Source organism: Triplophysa rosa, linkage group LG6, assembly GCF_024868665.1.
Source record: "Triplophysa rosa linkage group LG6, Trosa_1v2, whole genome shotgun sequence".
NCBI lineage: Eukaryota > Metazoa > Chordata > Actinopteri > Cypriniformes > Nemacheilidae > Triplophysa > Triplophysa rosa.
Window position 1 is genome coordinate 23,970,879 of NC_079895.1, and position 12,854 is coordinate 23,983,732.

Below are 12,854 nucleotides of genomic sequence, written 5' to 3' on the forward strand. Positions count from 1 at the left end.
CCTCTGATAAATTAGACAGATCGAGTAAACCTCCAGCTTAGAGCTGACTGAATTTAAAGCCAATCCATGTGCAGGTATTAAACATCAGCTCTCATCTTTATTTACGGCTCGGTAAAGTGGTTTGGTATGAGGAGTGTTTATTCTTTACCCTAAGATTGTTTTAGATATTTAAACTAAGTTTCCATCAAAATAAATCTTTGAAATATCACGCCTAGTGGTGGAGATGGCTGAGATTCATTGAAGAGACTCTGGTGGGGACATATTTTATGTTATTAAACTACAGATGCAATCCTCTAGAAAATTCTCTACATTTTGAGGTGGACCTCTGTCCCCCCTTAAAATCTACTTCCTGGACTTCGCCCCCTCATTTCCAGCCCTGATCAAACCAAAGGTCAGTCACGTGAGGCTGTCATCTGGGGACAGCCATTTTCATAGCATACAGTATTTTGAAATTGTAACCCACCCACAGTATCATGCAGTGCTTACTGAGAATCTCATCTGTAAAGACACTCTTAAATTTCTTGTCTACATCATCTCAGTTTGTTTATATGAGGTGTAACAATCCGTGTAACAATATTCGAACGATTGCTGCTCATTTGTTATCTATTCCACATAAGCATTTTGCTGTGTTTTCTGAAGATTGTGTCCATGTGCTGTCCCTCAATGCAGTTTTATAATCTTATAATCCAACATTATCTAAAAACGTTAACAAGCTTCTTTTTCTTTGACCACTTTTCACACGGATTCTATTTTCCAGTGTAGCATCTGGATCTGGTCTTTTCCAGACACCTGCTGCGGGGCTTTGCCAGAGCTGGAAGACACTTGGGGTTGAAATGACTGTGGGAATTATGGCTGCACAGACAGTTTTGACTATGGTGCATTAAGAACATGACTCATATTGTCTTTGACTACAGAGGCAAACACTGGCGACCATACATGGATCTTTCTGTCACGTTATCGTCATTTACAGTAATAGTATTTTTCTCTGCCGTGTGCCCGCACAGATATGTAAACAGACAGTCACGTCGTCTGGTAAACACTGTACTGGGTTACAGTATGTCTAACAACAGAGACACACATCAAGTATGAATGTGGATATGAAATAGGAATGTGATTTATCCACAGTATTTGGGTTTCTATTATAAAGAGTCTTCCATTCAAAACATTCTTCGTGTTATCCTTCCAAATGTAAATGTTAAACTGTAAAAGTTTAGACATTTGTCCAGACACTTGTTAAGAAAGATAAATGAATGATCTGTGTAGATGCCACTGATAGAATATAAGCTATTTCTGTGTAGTAGTACATAAATACTAGATGAGTAACATCTGAGTGTCAGTAACAGTTAATCATTAAAAAGCCCATAAAGGTTTTGTGTATTTTCAGACATTTACCGGAGGTTTTGTAATAACTGGTAAAAAGTCACATTTTGAAAGTTGAGGAAAAGCAATTAATACCTAATAAGAATGTGAACGCTGGGTGCATTCATTGCATAATTGTTCATAATGTGGTCTGATATTGAATATTGAGTTATTAATATCTTGGCTGCTTGAGACATTGGTGTAATTTAGTGTAATTGCAGATGAATGCAGACTGTTTCTGGCTAATCTGAAGTCAGGGCTCTGGAATGAAACATAGTCTTCCCCCATGTCTTATTTTAGGGGCCTTAAATGTTTCCGAATGAAAGAGCCCTATTGAATGCTCAGCTTCCATCTACATAACAACAAGGCTTAAATGGCTTCGAAATATGCATCATAAATATGTCTGACGGTACATAACACATCTACACCAGCAACATGTCTACAGTGGATAGGCACTTTTATAATGACGTTTTTGATGGGAATCCGAGTTCATTTGACATCATAGTTCATTTCATAAGCTGTGAAAGATTTTTACTGTACCAAAAGGTGCGCCAGGATAGGGTAAATGTAAACTCTGGTACACAAATGGTATAGAAGCGATCTGTTGTGTCAAAGACATATACTTTGCATTTTTGAATGTCTTTAACTATAAAAATATATATTTTTATATAGCTGCTTGTCTACAGATAAGTTGTGTGCGGTTTTGACTGTAAATACAAGGGGACCCATTCTTAAAAACTGACGTCATTTCCATTAACTGGCTGTCCTGGTACACAGCTGGAGCCAGTACTCAAAGTGGTACTTATGTTGATGACGTGAATATATCACAGTTGAGAGCCAAAGGTACATTGCAAACTTGAGTTTGGAAAAAGCAATTGAACCAAGTGATAAAACAAACTACGCGGTGTGTGCATAATTGTGACTGCATTTGGTTTAGTGTGCTCCCAGATTTGTGTTTTGTATAAGTGTTCTTGTGAAGTTTTATACTTGCTAATATGTTGGTTTTTGTGGATCAATTTAATTGTTTTTAAGGGAGCCTGTCCTCATCCATAAAACAACCCTCTAGGTGCAAGCAGGTTATGATGACCTACTGTATAGTTTTGTTGCATGGCATATTGTGGGGGTCGTCTTAAAATTATGTTTGACCGTGACTAACAAATCAAAATATCCATTTAAAGGGAAAGTTCACCCACAATTGAAAATTCTGGCATCATTTACTCACCCTCAGGCTGTTCTAATCCTGTATATATTTCTTTGTTCTGCTAAACACAAAGGAAGATATTTGGAAGAATGTCAGTAACCAATTTTCCCTACTATGGCAGTGAATAGGGGATGAGATCTGTTTGGTTACTGACAGTTTTCCAAATATATTCCTCTGTGATCAGCAGAACAATGAAATGTATACAGGTTTAGAACAACCTGAGGGTGAGTAAATGATGACAGAATTTTCATTTTGGGGTGAACTATCCCTTTAATATTCCATTTAAAGATTGTGAACTTTTAGATGGTCCACTATCCGACATTTTTTCATTATTCATCTTCCAAAATGTAGATTTACATTATGCACTTGGCAGACACTTTTATCCAAACTGACTTGCAGAACATTCAGGGTAAGTTTTTTGTGTGTTCCCAGGATCGAACACATGATTTTGGCACTGTTAACACAGTTAAAGCTTACCAATTGATCTTCAGGAAACCCATGTATCATGCAGATTAAACCCCCAAGGCATCAGGGCTAAAGTTTCTATTCTGTCCTATGCTGTAGCATGTTATTTCTTTGTGGGATGTTCTTTTAAGGTCAGTTATCACTGTTGTCTGTGACGTTTCTGGGCCTTACAATAACAAAAGTGTTGAGATCTGTGTTTATTGTCTTCTATTTGTTTGTCTGGTTTGTCTGGTTTTTGTTTGGTTTTAGACATAGCATTTTAGACATTCATGTCTTCTGACCTTCCTGTAATGCTGAACATACTGCGCATTGAACCACATTGTGTCATGTGGACTTTAAACAATTCTTGCTCTAAGTACATTCATTTTTCACTGGAAAAGACACGTCTCTTTCCCATGTGATACAAGAATACTTATTAAAACTTGTAATTCCCAAGTAGATTCAGTTAAATTTATTGTTTAAATGATCACAATGATTCATTTTGATTTAATCCTTTTGAGAATAATGAATGGATTGAATATAAATTAGTACTGTCAATCGATTAAAAAAATAATCTGATTAATCACACATTTTTCTGTGATTAATCACGATTAATAAGTAACATAACATAACATTAATTTTTTTAATATATTTTTACATTCTAATAATTTCACATTTAATCTCCAAATGAATGTAGAAACGACAGATTTCTATAACAACATCATTTTATGAATGAAAACCAACATTCTGATATTAGTACTGCAACTGGTGTCTCCATTAAATTGATAATTTTTCTTTATTTTAACATTAATTATAGCCGTTAAACACTGAAGTACAGCATAATTGAGAGCTATCATGCTATCAAGCTAACAGGTAGGAAATATACAGAAATTGAATTAAGTTCTCAAACAATTTACAGTCTTCAATGCTAAATTCTAAAATTAAATACAGAATTAAAGCTACAAAACATATTGAATTCCTCTTTTCTTTTGTTCTTTGATTAACATTAATGACAAGAGTCACAGCAGCAGGTTTAAGAATGCTGCCACTCTACGAGGATCTGATGCCCTTTCCCATTTTCACAACTCTATGCATTCATTTAGAGTTTTATTTAACACGTTGAAATCTGTGTTTACGAAAATGCTATAATAGAACTTAATAAAGTGTAACTGGTTCGCTGTCTGACAGAGATTCACTGACGCAGCCTTTAGCCCGTGACTGTATACACCAGACTGGACCGTTGTCGTGTTGCATTGTGCCTTATCCGTATCCTTATCTATACTGAACGCGTCAAAGCAACATCGAATCGTGCTTAAATGGTTTAAAGGCCTTTACATGAATAAGAGCGTGATTATATGATGTAACGCCAGACAAAGGATGGCAAAATAAACAGATGTTGCGTTGATTGCGTTAAATATTTTAACGCGTTAAATCTGTAAAAAATTTATCGCATGCGTTAACGCATTAACTTTGACAGCCCTGATATAAATATACAATGTGTAACCAAATCCACAAACGTGTGACTGTATGCAAATGCTGAAAAGCATGGTGAACATTTAGATTTTTGAACACATTAAACTTTGTTTTGAATTTGTGAATAATATTTTGTGAATTTAAAATAGGCTTTTGTGAAACAAAAAAAGAAACAGAGAAAAACAGAATCAGCATGTCTGGATTCATCCAAAGAAACTTTATGTCTGTTCTGAGCTGTTCTGTGCATACTTTCTGTTTTATTATTCATAATTGCTCATTAACATCAGACCTCCAGTGGCAACTAGATGACAAAAACACATTCTTGCCCCATATACCTCAAACTTCTTGGCTGTGACGGGAACAAACATATACTAATTAGGTGATCATTGTTTCAGGCTTTGTTGGAAAATGTTTTTCCAGGTAGTGGTGGATAAGGTCATTTTTGTGGGGAAAGCGTGGGGTGGAACAGGATAGAAAACAATACTCCTCTCATCATCTGTTCTGATCATCAACTGTTCAGCAATATGCTGAAACTGGCAGGTCATTGTTCAGTTATGTTGAAATGATTTTGGTGCTTCTGTTTAGTCCTTTATCATCCCCACCTAATGTAAGACAATACCTCCACTTTCCTCTGGAGCTGCTTCATACATTGTTCCAAACCCAAGGCTTTAATTTGTGGTCAAATGGTGTGGGTTTTTCAACGAACAACTTGTGACCATTAAAATTATCTAAGTGTGGGTGTGTTTAAACATTTTGTGCACTTTTATGTGGACCCTCGCCATTTTTCAATAAAATGTACGTATACACAAATGATTTATTGTGAAGGATATCTGTTTATTTCGTTGTAATTCTGAGCTCTGCGGCAAAATATGTGAGAGGAAGGGAATTCTTATGGAGTATCATAAATCACTGTCCATAAATGAATTTATTGTGACTTAGGACAGGAGCATCAATATGGCCTTTGTCTGTTGCTTCCCTAACATCTCATATCAGACGAACTAGACAGAATTGCTGTGAAGCACTCAGTCCCGTACCAGAAAAAATAGCAGACAGTTTTATTCTGCCTTTATTAAAGGAGTGATGTGACATGGTAACACACAGTATGTTTCAGTGGTCAGAATCAGTGTGTAGGTGTGAAAGGAGGTGCTGCCGTCATAGAATGAGGCCCTCCAAAAGAAAAGTCCCCCCCACAAAGAGATTTATTCACAAATATGTAAAGTATTCATTAGTTCAGTAACATTCATCTACAGGGCTCTAAGAATTCCCACAATGAATTGCTGTCATGCGTTAATGCACAACTTGATGTCATGGTGAAATGCTTACAGTTACAACTGTGTGGTCAAACATAAAGTCATGCTTTATAGAACATAGAGAGCCTTTAGTGTAAGTTATGGATTTATGACTTACATCTTTGGATGTTTGGTCAACAATGTGACCCCCTCACAGTTTTACTAGTTTGTCTATTAGTCTTACATCTTTTTCACACAAAAAGTGTTTATTTTATGTTTAATGATTTAAAAAGTAATCTTTACTGTAAATGATTAATTCTCATATTTTATGGTTAAAAGTCATGGTTATGGGTGAACATAAAAGTGCTTATAGCTGAAAAAATTCATTTACACATTTTTTCACATAGACGTTTTAAACTGTGTTCACTTGACGTATCTTTGATTGTCATCTCACGTTTTAAAGACCCCACAGTTAAAGAGAAGTTATCATGTAGCATCTAATGTGTCCTGAATGCGACAGGGATTTACATCAACAATATTGGATCTTGCAGAAGATGTTGTATGTGCTGATAGATATACTTCACATTCAATTCTGTCTTGTTCTTTACAGGGTTAACATTTCTCCCAAATGTCACCTTACCATCTTTTCTCTCTCTTTTCTGTTCTCAGGGGGTCAAGAAGTATGATGGCCCATGCGGAGGGAGAGACTGCAGTGGTGGATGTCAGTGTTATCCCGAGAAGGGCGCAAGGGTAAGTCTGTTTCAGTCTTCCGTTCAACCAGGGTTCTGTGCTTCTGTGGTGGAATTAAAATGAAATGAAGAATGAATGAAATTAAGAAAGTCTCCACTACCTGCTCCTCAACATCACCAGGTTTCCAAAAGTTTGGAGGGTCAGTTTCACTAGTCAGTGGGGAAAAAAACACCAATTTGTGACAGCAGGTCTGTTACACTGTTAATATTTAATTATATAAATGGAAGAGGAGAACTGAAAAGGAGACATAGACTATGTGTGTGCGTGTTAATGTAGTGTTTTTCATCTGACGTTTGTTGGTAAAACAGTGACCAACAGCAGCACAGCAGTTGCATAGCACACATAAAGGGCTCGTGAGCACCATTCAGTATCAGCATGACAAACGGGACACCCTACAGACACGTGCACTCAACGGTCATTGCACGTCCACAAGACAACAAATTCACATTAATGTGCTGTTTGGGACAAAGCCACCGTTATGGCTTGGATACTAGGGATGTATACAGCTGTAAGTGGAGCTGACCGCTGTGAATATCATAGCAGTAACAGAAAGTGTTATATTACATGGTTATAACCAAATAAACATGGTTTACTGACACTTCTAGTGTCTCCCTAAACAAATGATTTAAAACCATATAAAATTGTGTTTTTCTATTCAAGAATCTAAAAAGTTTTAGGTTTATGGAAGTGAAACAACATGTAAGATGTTACTTACTGTATGAAAAGTCCCGGCATTGCTTGATAGTATATCTAACTGTACAAGACGTAGTTTGTTTGTTCACCATATCGCTGACCTTTCTCATCTGTGGAGAAGGGAGAGGTCTTAAAGGAGGGTGGGGGAGAGAGGAAATACATTCCTCAGCAAAAAAGTCAGGATATGAAGGACCTTGTGAGTATAGCTTGAGATGTCCGTTCAGTTGTCTTTTTCCTGCACTCTACAGTAGCAGGAAAAGGGCTCCGATTGTTTTTTTCTTTCTTTATAAAGCACAATTTAAAAGATGTCAAATTTAATTTGTATATATTTAGAATGATGGATATAGAATGCACTGCGTGCTCCTTCCTTACTTTGATCAAAAGCTTGATGCATGTAAGTCTACATGTCATAATAATAAGGAACGATTCTTCTAGACCTGTAGTTCCAACCACGCAACTTTACGATGCTGCTTGCAATTGATCGTTGGAGCGATGGTTTTGCGAAACACTTAAATTGTTGAGCTATGTTGGAACGACGGAACTTGCGACCATAGTTGGTTAACGATGCTTTTGGGAAACGCACCCCAACACACATTCACATTATTGCTTGTGTTACACCATAACATTATCACTATTACTAAAGCTAAAACATTCCTAACACTAAAATATTCAACTTTGGTGCGTAACTCGGATACTCAAACAGCTTTGTGTAACAGTTTTCAATATTAGTGAGATCTTTTGTTTACTTTTACAGTCTTTCACCATCTTAAATTAGTCAAACACACTTTTCCTCTCCTAATGTCCTCAGTTTGATATATGTGAATGATGTTTATACAGATGTTTGGACACAGTTCACATCTCAGGTCCCTTGTGATTCTCGGATGTTCATCTTTGTCATGTGAGGTCAGCGGGAAATAAACCAGAAAGCAATACAATATGTTTAATTATCTCAGGACTGTTTGTTTTCAACATGGAAGGTGTGAGATATGTACTGAGTAACTGTTGATATTTCAAACTTTTTTCTGAGCTTAGTAAAACAAAAAATAAAATATTTTTTTATACCGAATAAAACAATACAACTATAATACAAAACAATATACAAGTGATATAGGTTTATTTACATGGGTATTTGTCATAGTAACAAACAATCAAATAAATCTTAAAAGATAATCAGATGAATTCAGAATAGGCACGTTATGTTGTTTATCAAATTTATGAATATCAGATTTGGTACCTTGGCAAAAGTGTATAAAGCTGTTTTCCCATGGCTCAAATTCTGTCAAACAATAAAAAATATTTATAGCTTTTTACATGGGAAATTTTAGTGTTGGACTGATTCTGGCAAGCAATTCACAAATATCCCAAAACTGTATCATATAATAACACCATTTCAGATATTCACTGTAATTCACAGTATTCACTGTTTTTCTGTGTTCGAAAGCTGGATGTTAAATTCAAAATGTTGGGAGACATAAAATCTGCTCCAACAAACACCAACAGGCGTAACACTCTGATTCATTAAAACACCACAATGCTGGAATGTTGTTTGTTATAGCATTGTGAACTGTCCTTAAAATGTTCTGCTGTATCTTTCAGCAACAAAGCAAGACAAAACAGCTTTACTGCATAAATGGGGATATTTAACTTGAGGGTCATTTAGTGAAGATAACTTTTTGAGAAGATAACATAGACCAATAGTGCCCAGCAGCCAAAATATCCCATATCAGCATCATTCTTGCAGAAGTTGTGAATTGCCTGAAAAGAAAAATAAAGAGATTACACTTTAGCGAGAAAAACAAGAAATAGAAGAATAGCAAATAAATAAATAACATGCCATTTTAAACATCACTATAAGGAGGCATTATATTGAAAAACACACACCCATGTTATAGAAGGAAGGGATGCATGCATGCCATGCATGACAGAAAGTTGACACAATGTGGACCATAAGTGTCACGGTTCCCTCTGTTTCTCCCCATGATTTCCCCTGGACTACATTTCCTAAGATCCGTCACGCTCCCACACCTGTGTCTCATCTGTAATCCCCACACCTGCCAGTCATCAGCCTCATCACCAGTGGACTATTTATACTATTTATATGTTTGTATGTATGAAACGTGAGGATTTTTAACAAAGCTCATGGCTCTGAAAAGCGAGGTGTGCTATGATTGGCCAGTTAACCAGTGCGTAGTGATTGGTTAAATACTGCAAGCGTGTGACAGAAATGTAACGCCTCTTACCATATTTGGAACATAAGGTTCCAAAGCAATTGTACTGGCAGGTATGCCCACCTTACTTCCGTATACATTTGGGTGGTCTTAGTCCCATACTTAACCGTGTATTTTTGACTGGTCTGGATGACGAACTGCTCGTCCTCATCATGCTCCCCGATGTGGGTGAGTACCCGCTGGAGGCCTTCATAAATCGAGTCCTCCAAGCGGATGGCTGATGGGGACTTGAGCGATGGTCGTCCAGCACCAGTAGTTAGCAGTAGTTAGCCTGGGTTCGTTCCGGCTCACCCAGGGACCACACCTCACTCCTCCACTACTCGACCCCCCCCCAAACCCCCCCCAAGCAAGTGCCTCGTAACTCCCCTGACCTGATAGACTTCACCGCTCCCGAACTTCCCGGCCCCTCTGTCCACAAACTCCCACCCCCGAGCTCAGCCTGGTGGACCGGCTGCAGCTGGACTTCTCTGAGTCTCCAGAGCCCGCTGCCAAGTCTCCAGAGCCCGCTACCAAGTCTCCAGATCCCACTACCCAGTCTCCAGAGCCGGCTGCCCAGCCGCCAGAGCCCGCTGCCAAGCCTCCAGAGTTCCCCCTGGATTCCGCTCCAGAGTTCCCCAAACTCCCCGCTCCACAGTTCCCCGAGCTCTCCACTGCGGTGGCCATCATGGCCTTGGCGCTAGCTTGCGCCAGGGCGGCCACTGCATCCCTGGACTTTCCCAAAATATTTTTTTTTGGGGGGGCAGTGTCGGGACGAAGTGGACGTCCCGGATTTCCCTAAAACGGCCAAGAGGACCGCTACCACAAGCGGCCTCGGTACGCCGCAGTCGTGTTATGCCTCTTCAGTCTCCTCGCCACGACCGCCGTGGACCGCCGCTCCTCGTCTCCTGGCTCCAATGAGTTCCCGGTGTGGGCAGCACCTCCATGGCCACCTGAACTGCTCACAACACCGTGGCCGCCTGAGCTACCGGCACCCCCATCCAGGACGCCCACCCCCCCTCCCCATTTGTTGTTCATAGGCGCGAGGGCGCACCTTCCGGGAGGGTGGAGTTCTGTCACGGTTCCCTCTGTTTCTCACCGTGTTTTCCCCCGGACTACATTTCCCACGATCCGTCATGCTCCCACACCTGTGTCTCATCTGAAATCCCCACATCTGCCAGTCATCAGCCTCATGACCAGTGGACTATTTATACTCATTCTGTTTGCCCCATCGTAGTCAGGTGTAGTTTAATGTCCGCATGTTTATTTCTGTGTACTTTCGTAGTGTTTTGACTGTGAATAAAGCTCCGTTTTGTGTAACCCTCCTTAGTAGAAACATCCTGTGTGGACTACGTTTCCCTGACAATAAGATCATTTTTGCCTCTTTTATTTCTTATGGTGGGAAAAAGACACATCCCTCTCGCTCGTCTTTTTTAGGGGGTCTCTATAAATGGATTTCCATATTCCATGTAAATAAGTTGTGCCTGTGTGAGAGAGGATGCAGTTGCAAGTCTTGAATCTCCTGTCTCTATGAGAGGAAAAATCTCTGGACCTGATTTGTTCACATCCATTCCAGTCTCCCAAGTTTTTTTAATTACTTTTACCACAATTAACCTTAAGCATGTGTTTTTTATTACAGCAACAACCTTTCATCACTTTACTATAGAAACCTAAAAGCCTGCTTGCTATTAGGCAGAATCCTGGAAATGTTCTGCCATTTTTATGAGCATTTTTCCATGTTATGCTGGAAAAAAACAAAACACACCCTAACAAGTGCAAATTCCTTATACTGAATGTTTGCTGTGACGTCAAGGGACCAATATTGTTTATTGAGTTTTTGCATCTTTTGTGGTATTTTATTAGTTTCCTGTGCCGATCCGGTTAATTCTGTGGAAGTTTCCGCTGTTACCCGAATGCCGGCTGCTCATTTTTCCCACTGCTTTATTTCTTCATATGTCATTACTGAAAGAAACTCTTCTTTTCTCACTCTGCTTAAAGGACTTTTTTTACTTCTTTTATATGTCACCCCTTCCACTCCGCCTGTTCCTTTTCCATTTCTGACTTTGACTTCTTTTTTAGACTCTTGGAAAACACTGCATGTATTTTAGATTTAAAGATCACACATATATAGACAAAAAGAGCATTGTGAGCAGAGCGAAGCAGACGATACGAGTAGGCATAGAGAGATTTCTTTTCTTATGGCGCCTATCGGGGGTATTGGGGTGGGTGGGATTTGGGCATTCCAAACATCTGTAATTACTCTCATGGGCAATGTAGAGTTGACCCCGCATGTGAGAGACTGTAATTCCGTGCCTGCATTTGCTTGTGGGACAAAACAAAGCATTCAGCAGTAGTATCATGTTTTTTTATCATTATTTTTGTTAATGGCTCTTCTGATAAATATGTTAAATTATGTTAAATTGTCACTTCTAAAATATACAGTGGCGGAAAGAATTAAGAGACCATTTCAATTTTTTCTGAATTTCCAATTGGTAGGTATGTGTTTAGGTAAAATGATCATTTTTGTTTCATTCTGTGAACTACTATACAATATTTCCCCCAGATTTTAAATAAAAAATGTGTTTAAAAAATAAGAATAACAGAAAAGATGCTCTGTATTTTTCAGACCTCAAATACTGCAAAGAAAACAAGTTCATATTCACTTTTGAGCAATACAGCGGTAATATTTGTACATTTTATGTGATAATCTGGATTTTTATGACAGTCTTCATGTGTCTTGTCATGCTGTCAGTCTTTCACATTGCTGTTGGATGACTTGCTGTTGAAATGCAACGGACACTGGACTGAAATGGCCACAATACATCTGGAAATGCTGATTAAATGAACATTTGGAATGCTCTCTTAAATTTTTCTGTCTATATATGTTTTTTAAATCCAAATTTTCTGATTTCTCCTTCAGTTTGACTGGCTGTCATATAACGTATTGGACATAAACTCCCATAGACGACTGCTGAAAATGTCTACATATACAAAAATGTGATTTCGCTGATTTATTGGATATTTTTCTAACAATATTTACACAAGAATGTCAAAAGGAAAAACTGTCCTTGAGTTGTGAAGCACAGTATGATCACTTTTCGGTATGTCACAGTTACTACAGTAGGCTATCTAAATACCTATGACATTTACAGTAGACTAGTAAAAGCCCCTTTTACTGCCGTTTCAGTTCACTCTTGTCTATTTAGGCTACAGTACGTGATAAAAGTGTATCCCTGTTTTACTAAAGCCTCTGGTCTTTTGTGTGCTAGTCTCAACACAGGAATTACACCAGCAGTTTTCACTCAATAGGCAGTCTAAACAATGATCTAAGAGTAATCACCAAGAGTGACTTCAAAGCAAACAGAAAGATGCACATTGATGACTTTTGACATATGTTCAAAACATGCGTCAGCCTTTCTCAGACAGGTGTATAGATCTTACCTTCCTCAATTGATTTCCAGTCAGTGAGTGGTATCTTACGTAATCTTTTATCCATCTGTA

The 12,854-nt window shown here is 38.4% G+C and overlaps 1 protein-coding gene across 1 annotated transcript in view; it reads left to right on the forward strand.

Moving 5' to 3' along the window:
* Window positions 1–12,854, forward strand: part of col4a2 (collagen, type IV, alpha 2) — an 87,640-nt gene that overhangs the window by 19,120 nt on the left and 55,666 nt on the right. The window contains exon 4 of the mRNA XM_057336670.1: window positions 6,376–6,456. Within this exon, the coding sequence (XP_057192653.1) occupies window positions 6,376–6,456 (81 nt within the window). The remainder of the gene's footprint in view (window positions 1–6,375; window positions 6,457–12,854) is intronic.